This window comes from Gopherus flavomarginatus, chromosome 13 (genome assembly GCF_025201925.1).
Source record: "Gopherus flavomarginatus isolate rGopFla2 chromosome 13, rGopFla2.mat.asm, whole genome shotgun sequence".
Taxonomy (NCBI): domain Eukaryota; kingdom Metazoa; phylum Chordata; order Testudines; family Testudinidae; genus Gopherus; species Gopherus flavomarginatus.
This window is the reverse complement of record NC_066629.1, coordinates 23,879,898-23,899,051: the sequence shown is the minus strand read 5'-3', so window position 1 is coordinate 23,899,051 and position 19,154 is coordinate 23,879,898. Positions and strand designations below refer to the sequence as shown.

The 19,154-nt window shown below is 44.9% G+C and overlaps 2 protein-coding genes across 6 annotated transcripts in view; one reads left to right on the top strand and one right to left on the bottom strand.

The window, feature by feature from the left end:
* Positions 1-19,154, bottom strand: part of BCO2 (beta-carotene oxygenase 2) — an 89,544-nt gene that overhangs the window by 58,167 nt on the left and 12,223 nt on the right. Inside the window, exon 4 of one of the 4 annotated variants that reach the window (XM_050921816.1) lies at positions 18,132-18,877. The exons of the other annotated variants lie outside the window; for them this stretch is intronic. Coding sequence (XP_050777773.1) covers positions 18,712-18,877 — 166 coding nt within the window. The 3' untranslated portion in view covers positions 18,132-18,711. Of the gene's footprint in view, positions 1-18,131; positions 18,878-19,154 lie in introns of those variants that run through there. 4 annotated transcript variants of the gene reach the window in all.
* Positions 1,836-14,335, top strand: IL18 (interleukin 18). Of its 2 annotated transcripts, none has more exons than XM_050921843.1 (5): positions 1,836-2,897; positions 9,599-9,672; positions 11,716-11,865; positions 12,821-12,966; positions 13,667-14,335. In XM_050921843.1, exons 1-5 carry the CDS (start codon positions 2,638-2,640, stop codon positions 13,883-13,885), a joined length of 849 nt encoding a protein of 282 aa, XP_050777800.1. In that variant the 5' UTR covers positions 1,836-2,637; the 3' UTR covers positions 13,886-14,335. The 2 variants fall into 2 exon arrangements, with proteins under 2 accessions (XP_050777800.1, XP_050777798.1); XM_050921841.1 differs by having other exon boundaries at positions 2,079-2,897; positions 9,599-9,681.

Here is a 19,154-nt window from a genome sequence, read left to right as displayed (position 1 = left end):
AAAAAAGAGATATGAGAGAAAGCTAGCTACCGCAACGCTGGCTGAAGGGAGGCAAACATCAGTTGATTGAAAGACCGGCTTTAATCTCTCCCATTTAAAAACAAAAACAAAAAAAACCACAACACACACACTTGACCCTACTTATCTTTCCAACTACCTCCCCATCTAACTTCATTTTTCAATTAATTGAACACATAGTTTACAATTGCTGTCTGGAATTAATCTCACCACTTCCATCTCAGGCCCTCTCCAATCTGCTTCCACTCCTTACGTTCAACTGAAATCACTCTCACCAAAGACTCCAATAACCTCTTCTTAGAAAATCTCCAAACCAGTACTTCATCCTCTTCCCCTGGACCTGTCAGTTACTTTCAACACAGTCAACCATGCTCTTCTTGCAGTCTTGTCTGTCCTCCTTTGGTTTCAATGATTCCATCCTCTCCTGGTTCCCCTCCTACATCTCTAATCGCTCAAGGTGTCCTTCGGAGGAGTCTCCTCATTCCTCCTCCAGCTTGTTGTAGGGATTCCAGAGGCCTCTGTCCTTGGTCCCCTTCGCTTCTCTCTCTCCACCTTATCGCTGGGTAATCTCATCCACAAACGCAAATTAAACTACCATCTCTATGTGAATCATCCTCTCTACTCCAGAGTTGTCTCCTTCTATCCAGACTATTTGAATCCTTTTCTTTATCATATCAAACATAAACTACTTGTCTTCACTTGCAAGCCCTTTAAATGACCTATCCCCACCCTACCTCTCATCTTTCATTCAGCATCAAAAAGTCAAATTTTGCCTCTGATTGGCCCAGGATGTCAGCCTCCATTGTCTATTTGCTAAATTTTCGAACAAGCATCTCTGTGCTTTCTCTCATGATGCCCCCCCAATTTTGGAGAAATTCCCCATAATCTTCCACAAAGCTAACTCATTATCCTCTTTCAAACCCCTCCCTAAAACTCTCCTTTACTGTAATGCTTCATGTTCACATATTTTGGCCCCTAGAGTATTTGGCTGATCTCCCCAGCCTTTTCCTAGTCATAGAGTTTAAGGCCAGAAGGGGTCACCAGATCCTCTAGTCTGACCTTCTGTACATCACAGGCCACCAACAATAGCCACCCATCCACACAGTACACCCAACAAACAGAATTAAACCAGACTATTACAGCCCTTAGCAGACTACACTATTGTGTGCCACAGGCAAAGACAGGAGGGACCAAAATGCACCAATTCCCAAGGCCCCTGAAAATAGGCAAGTGAAAACACATCCCCAGCAACACAGGTTTTGTAACAAAAGCTCGTCAATCAAGTAATAATTGCCTTCTAACTGCAGTATAAGGATATTTATTAGCTTAGTCATAAACCTTGAGTTTGTCAAAGTTAGTGGGTGGACGGGACAGTCACTCCCTTGGTGTTTTGCTATTGGGATTATAAAAAGGACTATTATTATTCATTATTATTATTATTATTTGTATTACAGTAGTGCCAAGATCAGGGCCCCATTATGATACATGGTATACAAATATAAAAGACAGTCCCCGAAGGACTGTCAAATTAGCATCACATTGTGGGACTGGAAGGTTTTGGAGGACTGGTAATGGGACACAGAGGTTTTTATTTCTTTGTCATTAGTTTATCTCCAGTCTGGGACAGTATAAAACAGAAACGTGATGTCATCTGGGGGATGTTTGGTGACATAGAAAATGAGTTGGTGATCTCATTCCTCCATCCTACTGGACTAAAGAAACATTCTCACAATTAGTATATTTCTTGGCAATTTCATTATAACCCAAAGATTGAATATTCACACCTAAAGTGGCCCCTTCCCAATGCAAGGGAGAGACACTTATGGGATGTTTTACACAAGTTGGGCGGGGGGAGAGGAGAGAATGCACTGACGTTGTTTCTGACATCTGTTTCAAAACTGCAACTTCCATCTGTGACTATCAGTTACAGTGCAAGACAGCTGATTGTAACAAGCTGGGTAAGAAAACAGGATGTGCCTTCTGTTGGGATGACATTAAGGTCCTAGCATTGCATGTGCCAGTGGGTCCCACTCTGAAAGCTGCACAACCTGATATATTTTGTTTCATGATTGTGGTGACAGAAGGGGAAGTGTTATGGGCCTGTGTGTACATAGGTCTATTGGCAACATCCTGATTTACACTTCAGATTGTCTAGTTGGCTTGATTTTTCTCATAGCAATATTACAAGAATCTAGAGTAAAATGCAACAGCTCAGGTCACCAGATATAAAGCCCTATCATCGATGTTGAGGGAGCATGCCTCGACATCTAACCAATACCTCAGCATGATGCTGGGCCAAGCTTCTTGTTGGAAGTGCCTTCTTTTGGACAATATATAAAACGAAAGTCTGGAAGATGTATGGTCATTACAGTGCCCATGGTACAGGAGAAAACAACTGTTAAGAGGTTACTTCTGGTGTCCTGGCTCACTTCTGATTTGGGTGATTTCATTCATTCCCTCTGAAGTTCCAGTTTGATGGGGATTACTCCACTCACTATGTAGCTCTGAGCTGTTAGCTGCTGTGTTCCACCCCAGAGGAGGCTGCACTTCAATCCTGGGTGAAGCGGTTCCTGGGTCTGGTTTGCAAAGCGCTTTGGGATCCTTCCGGAATGGAGAAAAATGCAGCTCCCTAGCAGTAGAAACAGGGCAGGAGAGCTAAGGGCGGGACTGGCTTCGAGCATCGCTGCAGCTAAACAACCCAAGAGCGAGTCAGGGGCTCTGCAGGGCATGGGGCGAACTCCCGGGGCTGGGAGCCGGGCAGCCTCCTCCCCACCGCCAGCAGTCAGCATGCGCTCCGCTCTCCCCGCCTCCAGCCGGGCTGCGCTTCCCTCCCCGCCTTTCGCGGCACACTGCGCTCCGGACTCGGCTGCAGGAGGCAGGTAGGGACCGGACCGCTGCCCGGCTTCGGGGGTTGGGGGAGCAAAGCTGGGGCGCTGGCGCCAGAGGGGAGCCCTGCCAAGGGGGATCGGGAGCCAGTGGTCCGGCCGCTCTCCCCGCGCCCGCCCGGGCCCTCTCCGGCTCTTCCAGGGAGGGATACTCCCTGCGCGGGTGCCTCTAGGCTGGGACACTGGGGAGGAGCCCACCTTTCACCCAGCCTCGCCGCTTCTGCGTGGAGCGCACAGCAGGCTGCTCCCGAAACAGCCCGGGCTCGCTCTGCCCTCATCCCGCTGCTCAGCTGGCTGGTGGGAGGCGCGGCGGCGCTGCATCTTTGGCAAGCCAGCAGCCGGCAGTGCCTGGAGCAGCCTCGCCCGTCTTCCCTCAACATCGACCTTCGCTTTTAAAACACATCTCTGGAACCTGTCCACTCCAGCGGTTCTCAGCCTGTCTGGGAAAAGAGACTGAAAACTGAATTCAACTATATATCCAGACAGTAGATTTCCAAAGGGGTCCACACCTCTATTCGAAATGGTTTAGGTGTCTGCCAATGAAAAACGATTGAAAACCTACTCATCCAGTTCAGGGAGGGTGGCGAACACGTTTTTATTAAAGAGCAGGATGGGGGAAGAGAGCTCTTTTGGGCACAGAGATATCAGAGTAGAAGTGCCCAGATATAGACTTCCAGTCAGAAAACTCTGGCCCTGATCAGCGATCCCCTACTACTTTGATTCTGACTCCCACAGTCTGCACAGGGGAATCTTGAAACCCATGAAGTGTTGTGCACTTCTTGTCCTGAGTTACTGACCTACTTCACTGGGGCTTGCATGGGGCTCGTTGGGGCAGGTAGGGTGACCAGATGTCCTGATAAAATCGGTACCGTCCCGATCTTCAGTTGTCCGTCCTGTGTCCCAACCAATTTTTGGCAGCACTTGCTTCCCCCCCCCCTCCACCAGCAGACTCCCCCTTCGCCCTCCGCCCCATGTGTCCCAATATTTTCTCCCTCTCATCTGGTCACCCTAGGGACAGGATCCACTGCCCAGAAGCTCTGGGGCGGGTGAGCTTGTCTATCAGTTCATTTTAGAAGGAAAGGCACTCTAGACACTTAAGAACATCTCAAGATGAAGCTCACCGGAAGTGTAGAGCCCACAAAAGCCACACAGATTAGGGCAATGTATGGAATTGAGAATCAATTCCTCTCTATAAATTTTGGAGTCACACACATTGACAAACTATATAGATCATAAGCAAAAGTGGGATGGAGATGATTCTGCTTTCATAGCAGAGCCTCCCAAGTACATGCCTAAAGGGACTCCTGTAGCAATAAGCTGAGCACAGCATCCCATTCCTCTAAAGCTGAGGCCGGGAGTTTGTTTTGAGGTTTACATTGGCTCAATCACCTTTTGTAGAAGGGTTGTTTTTTGTTTTGTGTTGTTTTGAGTGTAAAAAAACCTTGCAAAATAAATGTTTGCTTATACCAGGGGTGGCCAAACTTACTGACCCTCCAAGCCGCATATGACAATCTTCAAAAGTTCAAGAACCGGACTGCTGGGGTGGTGCAGCTGAGGGCTTCAGCCCTGCGGGGAGGGTGGATCTTGGGGCTGTGGTCCCACAGGAGGTGTCTGTCTGGACTTGGGGCTTCAGCCCTGCTCCTGCTGAAGCCCTGAGCCCCGGCAGGAGTGCCCTGCAGGGCTGAAACCTTGACACCTCCTTCCCTGCTGGGCAGAAGCCTGAGGTGACTGGGTGGGGGGGGGAAGAGGCATAGGGCCATATGTCCTCCCCCCCGATTTTTGCCAAGATTTTTAGGCCCCCCTCAGTCACAAGATGGCACCAGGTCCCCTCCCTGCACAGCAGCTGCTGGAGCTGGCAAGCTAGGCTGTGGGGAGAAGCAGCAGCAGCAAACAGCTGGGAGCTGCAGGGAGAACTGCTGAGGGTAAGGGGGAGGGTGTACCTGGGAGGGGCATAACTCAAGCTGTTGGGAGGGGGAACCTTTACATTGTGCCCCCCCACTCTCAACAGGCAACCATCCTCTCTCTGGCACAAGCCCCAAGCTCCATCCCCCATCTGGTGGGCGGAGAATGGGGGATTCCTGGGGGGGGCTCCGCGAGCCACACTTTAACTGTAAGAGAGCAGCAGTTTGGCCATCCCTGGCTTATACAGTAAGAGGCAAATACTGTCCTCCTCACAGAGCCTTCACCTAAGCACCTGCATGTAACAAATATGCCCAGGTTTATTAGTAATTTCAGTCTGCACTGATATGGTGAGTAGGGTGGGGAGGCGGATAAAGGCCTGGCTGAGTGGAATAGGGTTGAAGGAGGCACTCCATGTGCTCTGAGCTGTTCACCAGAGAAGTAATGTGAATGTGTATTTTAACAAAAGACCAACCGCTGTACAATTGCAGCATTTTGTTTCATCTGCCAGTAATGCTGCTGTGGTTTTGGAGGAAGTTGGCAGGAAATGTGGCAGTCTAGTGTCTGAGGATGGTTAGTTCCATGGAAGATAGTGACATTTAATAACATGAGAGCAATGTGCAGAAAGCTAGTTTGTGTAGAAGTTCTCACCCTTAAAAAGATGCCCCTAGTTAGCTGACTTTTAAAATAAATTCTGTGTGCTTTAATTTATTTATATTTGAATAATAAAGGATGCTGATAAAATATTGATTCATAGAAATATGAGACTGGAAGGGACATGCATAGGTCATATAATCCAGTCCCCTGCACTGGGGCAGGACCAAGTATTATCTAGACCATTCCTGTAGGCACTGACTCCAGCAATTAGACTTACAGTTGCAAATAGTGGCCACCTAACACATACAAATAATGAATTAGCCACACACAAAAGCACTTTCTGTCTCCAGATCTGGTGTTTGCTGGTATGACTAGATTTACCAAGAAAACATTACTGTGGTTTAGCGAAAAAAACAAACAAAAACTAGGAGTCCTTGTGGCACCTTAAAGACTAAGTTAGTCTCTAAGGTGCCACAAGGACTCCTCAGTTTTTTTGCTGATACAGACTAACACGGCTACCACTGAAACCTGTGGTGTAGCTGAAAGGCATCTGAATCTCAATTTGGAGGTGCCAGGTTTGTCACCTCTGAAGCGTCAAACCCACAGGGCAGCTTTGTTAACCTACAGTTTTGCTCATGCTCTTACCAGTTTACAGAGAGGCCTGCGTCAGACCAGTGATGAAATGTCTTGCAGCATTTCACAAAGCCGAGAAAATAGACCTAGCTGTTGCCTGAGTCAGTTTTCAGAGGGGTTTTACTTCTGTAAATTTAAATAGAGCAACCAAGCACAGTTAATTCCAAAATATAGTTCAGAAAACTGGCAGAGTTTCATTAGAATACAAACCAAAGAGCATGATTGTGTTTCACAAAAACAGCAGTATCTTCAATGGTTAGCAAAGCTATTAAGCATGCAGATGGAGGTTTCCCTGTGGCAAAGCAGCAGGGAATCCAAAATCCCAGTAAATCCACAGTGCTTTGGGCTAGACTTTCTCTCTTTCTACCTGAGTTGAACACTCACTGTCAGAGTGTGCTGCTATTCAAGGCTAGCCATAATGAGGGTTTTGTGTTCTCCAGAAAGCCATTTAGATTTATTCTACCATCAAACTCTCAAATTTGTTTGTATAGTTACTCTGGGTGCCAATTTGTTTTCCTCTTTTTTCTGTGTTAGATGTAAAAGCAGCAAGTTGAGGATAGTTCAATATTAGGATATAAACCATTTGGTTATAATCTCTTTACAAATTATTATTAAGAGTAATCAAAAAAGGCCATTTCCAAACACTCAAGATATAAGAGCCAAGTAAGAGTAAAATGGAAGATACAGAAAAAAAGAGCAATGAACAAGCCTATTTCAGAAGGAAATAATACATTCAGGGAAACTCATAACTGCCTACTGCTCCTCATTGAGAGAGAATACCAAGCCATCTGCAGTCTCTCAAGCCACTCTGAAATAATTCTCCATTTAGGCAAATTATTTAACACCCTTCCATAAGTATCCTTCACTGTACCACTTGTAACTGGGGCACAGAGGAAGAGAAGTGTTGGTATTTCCTTCTTGCAGATATCCTCTTTTCAATCGGTGATGGTGAAAAGTGGGGATACAGAATACAAACCTATATCCCCATGGAAGCTCTACTCTGTGAAAATTTACAAAGCTAGCTGGCATCTTGGAAAGAAAGTTCCCGTACAGGGAGTATTCTTGAAACTGGGCCCATTTCAACTCCTCTCCTACAGCCATACCAAGTTAGCTGAGCACTTCTCATAGAAAATCTTTCTAACACTTATACCAAGTTTAGTTTGCCCTTGAGTGGAGAATTAGTTAACTCCATCTGAAACCTCAGTGAAAGCGAGTTAGATTATGAGATATACATTTGGAAGCATGCATGAGTTGGGCGTTACTACAGCGTTCCCCAACAAACAAACTAGAGCCATCTCACATCATTAGTGTTAACAGGAACAAGGGAAATGCTTAGTACATTTTTATAGGAGAACAACCATTTCAGAGAAGGTTACATTTCAGAGAAATGTGAAAAACTGCATATACCTGTGAAGAATTCAGCATATACCAATACATAGTGAGGTACCTCATCTTGGTGATTACAGATTGTGGGTTTACTTCTACAGCAATATAGCCAGAGAGCTAAGAAGCTAATTCTTACCCTCCCTATATGCTTACTACTCACTATGATTAAAGTGTGACCAACACCTCTGACACTGGAGAGGGGAATATGAACTTTAGGCCTGTGGCCTTTGGATACTATAATTTAGTAATTGATTTGTCTGTAGACACTTATTTGCAATCCATTACAGAAAACTGTGTCTTGTTTCTAGTTAGCTAGACAGTTAACCATCTAGTGAAGCGATCTCATTGAGGATGTCTGTCACGCTACAGTTCATGGTGATTTGGGGATCAGATCTACCTAGTTTTCAATATATTTACTTACGTGAGGAGTCTCAAGCAATAGGAGCAGCAATATCAGTTGTCAAGAGGAAGAACAAACACTGGAGATTTAATTAAGGACATCTGAAACTGGGCGTGTCTGAAACTCACTCTGGTAGAGTTTAGTCACTACTGGATTAGCAGGAGAGCAAGCAGGAAAAGGTTAAATGTAGCAGTACTCTATTGGGCAAGAGTTTTAAGGCTCACTTTTGCTGTAAATTAGCAGATCACTTCTTAAACTGTACAGTAGTTTATTTTATTTTTTTTGGGACTTTAGCTTTTCTATAATATCCCAGCCTCTTGTCAGACCTGGTCTATTGCACTGTGCAACCAAGAAATGTCCCCATGCATAGGCGCCTATGTGGATTGGTCTCTCTCTTCTGGTCACCAGAGTATTTGAGTTGCCACCACTGACAACTAATAGTACTAACAGCAATGGAATTGCTGATTTGGAATCCTGAAACCCATGAGTTAAATCCCAGGCAAGACAGGTGACCACATCCCATATGCCTTTCCTGACATGGTGTTAGCATTGAAGACAGGGATGTTTGTGACCTGCATGGAGTCTCCTCAAATCAACCTATAAAATCTGAAGTCAAACAAAACAAGACGGTGGGTAGCGGTATGTAAACTGAACAGGCCTGACAGTTTTATGGCCATTACTGGTCTGGGCACATGTGTCAGCAGCAGCTCTCACTCACCTTGCCTTTAGATAGGAGGGGACAAAGTCTACTTGTCTGACTGCCATACAATGTCACTTGAAGAGGCTGTTGCACAACATGAACCTGTAAGAACATGAACAATCTAAGCGCACCTCAGTAGTTTCAAGTTAGCCATGAAGGCAGGGGGTCGGAACTACAAGCAGGTTTGTGGAGATAATCTCCAGGTTTTAAGATGTAAGTCTTTTGGTAAACAAAGTTTGTTATCCTCCCGGTGAAACATTTGGCCTCCTCTTCTAGATGTCTGCTGGCTCTCTTTAAAGATGTTGCATCAAGGTCACAGAGCCAGAATTCAACCTGGACTAAAAATATGGTTAAAAACCTGCCCATGTGTAAGTCTCTGCCATTGCCAAATAAATTACATCCCCCATCCCTGCTGGGAGCACTGCAGCAGCCCAGTCCCTAAAACTTTATAGGTCACACTAACATCCCACAGGATCCTGAATTGGAAACAGTAAACCAAATACACACAAGATAACATAACTTTTTGCAGGCACAGTTGGGAAGATTAAATGGTGACATGACGTTTTGCTGAGCTATCACCATTTTAGGTTTCTTATGAGCAATTCATTAAGTGAGTGACATTTACAAATTTGTATGAACTATTGTTTAATTAGCATAAAGCACTCTGGGCCTTATTCTTTGTTGCCCTACATCTTGTGACATCATTTACACCACTGCAAGAGTGTAAAAGGTGTAAAACAGCATCAAACCATAATTCTAGTATTTTACATCCAGTATAAACTGGTTTAAATGACAAGGTACGAGGTAATGGAGAAACAGATAGATACTCAAGAGTCTATGACGGGCACTACAAAAAGTGAAATAAAATAAAAATCAGTCTGCCCTTTGCCCTGTACTAAGTGGTAATGTCAGCCCACCCACTGATGTGTAGTGAAACACTTCAGTCTCCCTTCAAGCCCTGTTGTGGGCATTACTGTGCACCAGCTGAGAGCAGAGAATTGGCCCAAGTTAGCCCTCTAGATCTGGAGTTTTGAGAAGTATTGTTCCCATCTCTGAACTCTTTCCCTTCGCTCTGTTCAGAGTGAAGATGAGTTGTGAAGAGATCCGTGTGTTTGCAGTGAAATTTGGGCAAGATTTTGACCTCTATTTTGCAGGTAACTCTCGTCTTTTATATCTGGATGGGGTGTGCATTTTGGGATTTCTGTGCAGCTGACCAGCACTTGCCAGGCAATTCAATCCATTGCTCGGGTTGACTTATGTACTTCTGTAGCCTCCCACTTTGCTTCTCCATAACCTGTGAATCCTTCAGGGCAATGCTGATCCCTACAGCTTGGCAAATGACAATTTGGCAAGTGAAGCTAGGCTTTCTGCTTGGACAGCGTTCTGGGTCTCTGAGCCAGCCTTCCCAGCATGCTCTTTAAGAAGATAATGGAGCCCAGTCTATTTCTGGAGATTCAAGTGAACACTCTATAAGGGCTTGTCTTCATATACAGTGCCACAGCACAGCTGCACCACTATAGGGCTTTAGTGAAGCCACTACTACGCTGACAGGAGGGCTTCTCCCATCGGCATAGTTCATCCACATCCCTGAGCGATGTCGTTATTTTGATATAGGCTGTCGTGTAGACCTGGCTTGAGCCTTCTATAATTTCAGCTATTAAAATGCTGTATTGTTTTTAAATCATGGTTGTTCTGATTTCACTTCAGTATCCTCATAAGCATCCATCGGGCGCATTGCAGACTCAGTACCTGTTTATGGGCCACTTGCTGCTTATATGACATCTCCAGAGAAAGGATAATGGGAAGGGGTGATAGTTGTGGTGGAGGTGGACTTTCCAGCTGACACTGGGAATGAAACTGGTTAGAAAATTATTTGTTGTTTGTATACAGTTTAACGGGTTGTTTCTCTTCTCCCCTTTCGTCGCTTGCTTGGAACACAGATGATGAAGGTAAAGTTTAAATCTGCTTGACATTTATGACTGTAGTCAGCTAGCGCTGCTTGCCATTCCCAACACCATTGTCTAATCTGCCCCCCAACATGATGTTCATCAGTGTTTGGTGGTGACCTTAACACATGAATGGTGGGCATGGGAAAAACTCCCTCCTTCCTGAGTTCATTAAGTGACTCTAAGTCAAAGATGTTCTGCAGCTGGAGCAGCTCAGCTGGCACCCAGGTAGCTGTGAGGACTGGGGAAAGCCCACCTATAGGGTACTCCACCCACTGTCCTTACCTGTATTCAGCCGTCTCTTCTGAAGTCTAAACTGGAAGAGCAAATGCACATCCTGGGCCATCTTCCAATGATGGAACATGGAGAGCAGGGTGCTTCAGTCTATCACATGGAGGCTGCTCCCTGAGCACAAACTGGTTGGTGGGCAGTTTGGGGACAAGAGTAAAGCTGTAATCCACTAATCAACTTAAAAGTCTCTGCTGCAATCCACCAAACCCAGTAAGCACCTAAACTCACTTGGTTCCTAAGTTTTTCAGAGTAGAAGATTCCCTAGATGCCTAAGTTATACCTCTAGGGCCCACACTGCTGCCTCACACTAGGCGTCCAGATACCTATCTCCCATCTAAGCCCCAGAGTGATTCACAAACTGGGAGACAATAGGTGGATGAATGCCTCACCCAAGAGGCCCAAGCCGGCAGGTGCCTTCTGAGCATCCCTACTGAATCGGCCCCATTCAAAATCCAAGGGAGGGGGAGGGGGAAGGGGAGGAAGTGGCGGCGGTGCTGCCTCTGCCCACTCTATAATTTCTATAATGAAAGAGTCATTTGGTGAGAGAGCAAGAGAATGAGGCTAGCGCCCACCTGCTCCAATCACTCTTTCATTATTTATCCACAGTGGAACAGCTTCAACAAGAGAGATGGAGGGAACACCACATCAGAATGAATATCCCATACTTCAGTGGTTAGCGCACTCTCCTGAGAGGTGGGATACCCCGTTCAAATCCTTTCCTCCCCTCTGTCAGGGAGGGGGGGGAACTGAATCTGGGCCTCCCACATTCCAGCTGAGTGCTCCAACCACTGAGCTAGAAGTTATAAGGTGGGCATCACCCACCATTTTGTATGTAACTAGGTCAGGAGACAGGCTAACAGGGCTTTCTGGCACTCTTTGGACTATGCCAAAGTCCCTAGTTGTTTGTGGGAAGAGTGGAGTTAATTGTATTAATTAATTGATTAATGTATATATTAAAAGGTCTGGAGTGCGACTACTGGAAGGAAGTCTTCCCCCTACAGCACCAGATCTTTCGAAACGTATCTAATCAGGTACTCGTGGTACGGCTCGGACCAGAGAATAATGTCATGAGCGTATTTGAGTCTATGACAGATCAAGAGATGATAGCTGGTATGATATTTTTTTTGCTTCTACATGTCTTATAACCATTGCCTCAGCTCTTCATTTCCGGTACACTTTTGCCCCATGTAGCTCTTCGATTACCTCAGCTAGACCTGATTTTAGCAACAGTTTCTAGTAATTGTAGTTTGTCCTTAATGCCAGCTAAGAATAGAGCCAAGCTCAGATAAAAGACACCAATCCCCTCCAAAAAAGATTTTGCACATTTTGGGGGTTGGCCAATCTGAGTACAGCTTCACATCACAGAAGCCAAAGATCAGAAATTGTAGCTGTGGGCAGACAGAAGATCAGGGAATTCTCTCCACCCCCGCAAACCTTGTCCTGAACCACAACCATGAGAGAGGCATATGGTTCCATAGTCTGAAATGAAGCCCAGGGGCTAGGAAGGTGCTGCAAAGATTTCTAAAGCCACCAAGCTTGGTGGACCTCTATCACAAGCAAGGTTCTGAATCTCCATTTTGTACTAAGTGTCAGTGAGAAGCATCATTTTATATTGAACAAGCAAGGCAATGTATCTGGCATGAAGAGCAATTTGTCAGTCTCTTTTGGTGTGGATCAGCACCATCTTAAGTGTGTCCTCACTTTTTTCAGTTATTCATTCAGTGCCAGATTTTCCGATCCGATTTACATCCAACATAAGAAGGAAATGCAACCCTCACCTTATGCATGTGCTCCAAGGGATTTGCACACTGACATCACACTCTCTAGCCCTTAACTATTTTGCCCACAGCAGTCCATTTGAATTTTTGTCATCAGCAGTCACAGAACAATACACAAAACAAATCCCAGCTCCATTCAGTTGTAAGGAGGGTCATGGACCGAGGCTGCTTGCGGTAGTCAGATGCCTGGATAATAAAACTGTGCAAACTCCTTTACGGCTGTTTTTAAATAGCTGTTCGCAAACTCTTTCTGCACAGGCTCCTAATAGTAAGTACTTTGTGTTTAGGATGCGGAGTGCATTTCAACATCCACTATTACAGAGACAACAGGCTTGAGGACGGGATGTCTGTGGCATTCAGCATCCTGGTAGAAAACAAGACTTACTGTATGTACTGCACACATGAAGGTGGGGAAAAGATTGTTCGATTTAGGGTAAGTAACTCCCCCTGTGTCCAGTGTTTGCCTTAACTCAACAGTTACATCAGGAACCCAAATTAAGAAAAAAAATAAACATGCTAGACAGCATTTCAGAAATGTGGCCAACAGGGGATTTTTCTGCAGCCACAACAGCCTCATGGGCGGAGATGGTGATGGGAGTGTGTGTGTGGCAAAACTGCAGCCCCACCTCCCGTAGCTTCCAGCTGTTGCTCTTGGATGCGCTGCCTTGATGTTTCCTGACACCACCAACAGGGAATTGGTGCCATGCACTGCACAGTCTCCTGGGCACTCCAGGCAGCACATCTTCAGGCACATGGGGCTGTGGTGTGTGCTCAGTTGGGGAGGAACCTTCAACACTGCAGGCATCTGGTGAGATCCCAAACCACCTTCCCTGGGGCTCTGGGCTTAAGCCTCCCCATCCCCACCCCCAGCTCCAGCCCCTGGGCCCCAGCACTGGGCTTCAGCTTTGAGCGGTGAGCTCCAGCCTCATGGCAGCAGTGCTCCAGCTTGGAAAAACTGTCAGAGCAAACACGAGCAAGAATTGGTGACCTCACTCTGAGGCAACCAAAACATTTGTTATGAGAAACCCTCTGCTAGAATATGATAAACTATTCTTGAGAAAGAGATGTGAAAACTACAGACAAGTGTCAAGTTTTTGCACTGGTAGTTACTCTGCATATTTCCTCCATTTCAGGAAGAAGTTGTTCCCAAAGAAATTCTGGAAAACAGCAGTGACATCATCTTCATCCAAAAGTCAATTTCACCAACAGACACACAAGCATTCAAATTTGAATCTTCACTAATGCGAGGATACTTCTTGGCCTTTCAGAAAGGAGAGGACTTCAGCAAACTGATTTTAAAGCGATGTGATGAAGACCAAGTGGATGAAACCACACATATCATTATCCCCTAAATAAACGGATTTGACAATGTATCATACACAAGCAATTTCTAGGCCATTTTTATACAACTTTTATTACTTAAGTGGTCAAACTATCTCTATGCTAAACTGTGTAACCCTCCACTGTAACCACTCAAACACACAGCCTGCGGGCACTGAGTTATGTTCCTCAGGGTCTGTACTGAGTTTATTGGCTCCAGGACTGACACTTTTCAGTTCTTAGCTGCAGCTGACAGCATATATAGAAACAAAATAAACTGGCGGATATGGAGCTTATGAATTCTATAATCAGAGAGATGAGTGTCTGTAGCTCGTTACAACAGGGCTTCTGTGGAAAGGCTGCTATTTACCACAATGCTTTCTCCAAAAAAAGCAAGTCTTTGCATAAGATTGTCATTGCCAACTTTTTGAATTAAGTATTAAATTTACAATTAAATGAACCTTTGGATTTTTTTTTTTAAACCAAGTGTCCATTTGTGTCTCCCTCTATCACAACATTTAAAACTGAAGTAGATTTTGCAGACTCCCGTGAGAAAGACTCACTGTCTTTCTATCCATCTGTGCCATAACAGGATGGGTCTGAGAGACTCCATTTTGTCCTAGGAGCTAACTGCATGGCTAACCTTGTCAGCCTAGGCACATAGGTCAAGGGGAAGAAACTGTATTTAAAAAAGGGGTGTTATCAGAGGCTACATCTCCCCTACAAGCTAGATGTGTGGATTGCCCAGCTCATTTACCTATACTTGCGATAGCTAATGCACAAGTACGAATAGTAGTGTAGCTGCAGTATCGGGGGCAGCAGCAGCATGTCTTAGCCATGCTGAGTACAAACACTCCTGAAACCCACACGTATGTACTCAGCCCTGCTACCCCAGCTACTCTGTTTGTACACATACTAACTCTCATCAAGCTACCGAACTCAGTTAGACGGAGCCTGAAAAAGGTGGGCTGTCCATCACCATATAGCAGCAGGAGACACCCTGCCAAGCTTAATGCTGTCCCAACCTCAGACTCCCAGAAGGGTGGTGGAGGTCTGAGTAGGGGAGGAGGCATCTCAGGACTTTTATTTTACTAGTTCTCTGGTGGTTTATAAGAGCATTGACTGTTAAGAAACTTCTTTGCTAAGCCTGTGCTCCTTGCTTTCTTGTCACACTGTCCCCAAAAGGGTTAAACAAGAATGTAGAGTGCCCACAGCTAGGTAGAAGTTGGGTGGAGGGAGGATGTGAAAACAGTGCGAGGTCTGAGGTAGCTGGACTGCAGAGTGCCACATCCTGAGGAACGGGTTAGACAAGAGGGTTGACGCTGGGTGTAAACTCTAAACCAAAGAGCTAGAAACTTGGATTAGACTCAGCCCAGACCTAATTGTGTTTGGAGTATACTTATGACACATCTGTGATCAAACAGGAGACAGACAGGGCTATGCTGCAACACCACCTGCACACGTAGGGCTAGTCTACACTGGGCTTGTGTCGTCACGGCAGATCGCTGGAAGAGAACTCTAAAAAACCCACTTCCACGAGGGACGCGGCTCCCAGTGCTCGTGCTGTCTACACTGGCGCTGTACAGTGCTGAAACTTGCTCCACTCAAGGGGCTGTTTTTTCACACCCTTGAGCAAGAAAGTTGCAGTGTTATAAAGTGCCAGTGTAGACAAGCCCTTTATGACAACCACCACTTTATAAAAGGCTAGAAATTTGTATCTAATGGAGTGGGGGAGTTGCCCCCCCAAAACTGCAGGCATGGAATTTGCCCTGCCATGCAAGGCTCCATTCGTGTGACTGGGGCTGCACCCCCAAATACAGACGTCAAACTACACGTATGGGGGACAGGGAGTATGAGTCAATTAATCAGGCTCTCACCCCTATCTTTCACACCAGCCTCAAGAATGCAGCTGGGGCCCATTATCATTCAAATGTTTATTGTGCTGGACAGTTGGCAAAGATCCCATAAACGACCACAGAAGACTCGTTTCCATGTCTATTGCATCCTCCCAAGCAGGAAGCCATTATACTGACAAGTATCAGGGGATAGCCTTGTTAGTCTGTATTCACAAAAACAACAAGGAGTCTGGTGGCACCTTAAGGACTAACGGATTTATTTGGGCATAAGCTTTTGCTGGTTAAAAAACTCTCACTTTTGCAGATGTAACATCTGAAGAAGGGATTTTTTTTGCCCACGAAAGCTTATGCCCAAATAAATCTGTTAAGTCTTTAAGGTGCCACTGGACTCCCTGTTGTTGTTATACTGACAGGCAGCCAGCTGCAGTCTCTATTTCACACAAGAACACCCACATCTGAATTCTTATCCTGCAGACATCAGCTGTGATACTGACACTACCCTAAAATGCTGAGTAGATTCTAAAACAAATGAGATTTAGACCTTATGCGTTAATCTTAGTAGTAAAGAAAGTAATTAAAAATTTAAAACCATCTTTGATAACATGTAACAACTTCATATTTCCAATTATTAATGAGACTGACAGTAAAAATAAATGTAGCCAATTTTCTTGCTTGAAAAATCCCATATAAGTGCCCCCTGCCCTCTATTAACCTGGGCTTTGGAAACCTCTACACAGCCACAATGAGCATATAAGTCAGAGGAGATGACTTTCTTTCCTATTTATTAACAAACAAATAAGTCAGATTTTGCATAGTTTGAAATCCACATAAGGTGGCAGAATATGGCCCCTCTTCACATAGGTTGGAGTTGTCTGGGTTTTTTTTTAATAAAAAGAGTCAGACAAGAAATCACAGAGGGAAGTGTTAGCAGAGGAGTGGCCATCTCAAACCCTTTTACATTGTATTAAGAACAAAGTGCTATGTTAGCATTATATTATGATGAATCCACCCCACCTCCCATTGCTGAGTGATACTGGACATTTACGCCTCTACCCCAATAGAATGCGACCCGATATAACACATATTTGGATATAATGCAGTAAAGCAGCAGGGAGCCCTGGGCCCTTTAAAGCGCCACCCGAGCCCTGCTGCTTTACCGTGTTATATCCGAATTTGTGGGGAACCCCGGGCCCTTTAAATAACCGCCCAAGCTGCACTGCCAGAGCTCCGCCGGTGACTTAAAAGGGCCCGGCCAGGGCTCTGTCAGCCAGGTTCGCGAAGGGATTTAAAGGGCCAGAGGCTCCAGGCCCGGGGCTCCCTGCAGTGGCTGGAGCACCAGGCCCTTTAAATCACCGCCGGGGAAGCCGGTCCAGTCCGGCACAGTGTACCAGACCAAACCCGATATAACGCGGTCTCGCCTGTAAGGCGGTGAGATTTTTTTGGCTCCGGAGGACCAAGTTATATTGGGATAGAGGTGTATTTCCATCGTCAAAACATTGTGTCAAAGGTTTTGGAAAATATTTTTCTTTACATGCAATGCTTTGTTTTCAAGGGGCTTTTTAAAGCCAAACCATACCAACTTTTATCTTTGTTTTAACTCACTTTGCTGGGTTTCTTAAGGCAGAAATAATTTTTACTGGTAGTTTTAGCTAAACAGAGATATTCGGTGCTGGAAGCACCAGTTTGAGGTTAACCCTCAAACCAGAGTACCACTTATTAGTGATCCAATAAATATGCTTTGATGATTGTGAAAGAGGAAAACTACACAAGCTACAATTATAATAAGTTCTGAATAGATTTACAGCTGTTTACAGACAGGATAATTTGAACAAGTTATTGAACAGGCATAAACGTAACTAAAAAAATGGGAAGGTTTTGTTGCCCAGGACATCACACCCTTCACAGTTCCTGGCATCAGAAAGTCAAAGATGTAGTCATTTAAATTACATGCCAATGTAGAATAATGTCAAGGTTACTTGCAAAACAAAATTCCTGAAGAACGAATTTTGGAATGAAACCAAAGATTTAACCAAGAACCAGATAGTGATGAATTATTTGCCGTTTGAACTCAACACTGTCTGTCCCCTGTGGAATCACACAGGCAGCACTCAGGAAAAGCAGGTGGGTGGGTGGGTTGTATTTTCTCCATTAGAGAGAATGCTGCTGGCAGAAACAGACAATTTCCATTTGAATCGTTAAACCGCATACAGTTCATGAATCCTGGAAATTAAGTTGCACTGAAACATTCTTTCCTTCTGTGTCTAGAATGGTTTAAAAACAGAGGACTTATTCAGCACTGGATCTATTCAACACATTGCATAAACAATGTCTTCTTAAATAATACCTTCATCAAGACAGAGTGGTAAGAAGATTTTAATTGTTTATAGTGGATAAAAATGACTGTCAGAACACACACACCCCCAACGTTTGTAAATTCTTTATTGTATAGATTAACAAAAAGTCTTCCCCTTTTCCACACTGACTCTCAGGGACCACTCAGAAAATTATGTGAGGCACCTTGTGTACAATTCACTAATTGTAACACTGGAAACAAAGGTTGAACCTTCCCACAGCCAAATTCATTTTACAAAATGGGAAATTAAACAGTAATTACACTGCAACAATCTAAACAGTGCAGCCACTGAAAGAGAAAAATGGGCTTCAGCCATCCAAGATTGTTCCTGATACAATAACTACTAATTCACCCCCAATTACACTGCAGCTTCATTAGTTCACTCTTGTCTGAAGCCAGTTCACATCAGCCTAACTCTTCTCTTCTGGCAGAGCCCCACTTCCAGCCCATTTTTTTGCTGTTGATACTGGCTTTTGCAACAAGGAACCAGCTCAAATTGTAGATTTCTAGATGACTTGGCATTGGGATTTCTACCCATGCACTATGTACTCTTAATTACTGTTTTTCTCTCATTGAATGATTTAGTTACAATATGATGAAGCAGAGGCAGCAGTGAACAATCAGGTTTTGCCAGCAGTTTGGTTGCATCTCAGAGGCTCCACAGCATAGCCACAGCCTTGCAGATACCCACATCATGATAGTTGAAGTAGCAGAGGCCTGCAAAGGTCACAGCTGAGAGTACGTACAGACCTGTATTGGCCAGTTTAATAGATGTCTCCCCATGGACATAGTCAGTTATAACCTGCCCAAGACCCCTACAAAAAAAGAAAGAGAAATATGCTGAGAAGAGACCAGAGAAATCCCTAATCAAATCCGTCTGGCTCTCCTGCCCATCATCTATGGGGCCTTTTCCTGCAATGAACACCCTTGTAATACCCATATTTCTCAGTCTGCACATCATCTCCTAAACTAAACAGCGTGCCTCCACTACTCAGAGGGTTTTGCTGGAGAAAAGGACTCACTTCCTACTCAGCAAGCAGCTGTAGGACATTTGTGCTGACTGGTGATTTTTGAGCCAAATAAAACTTGGCT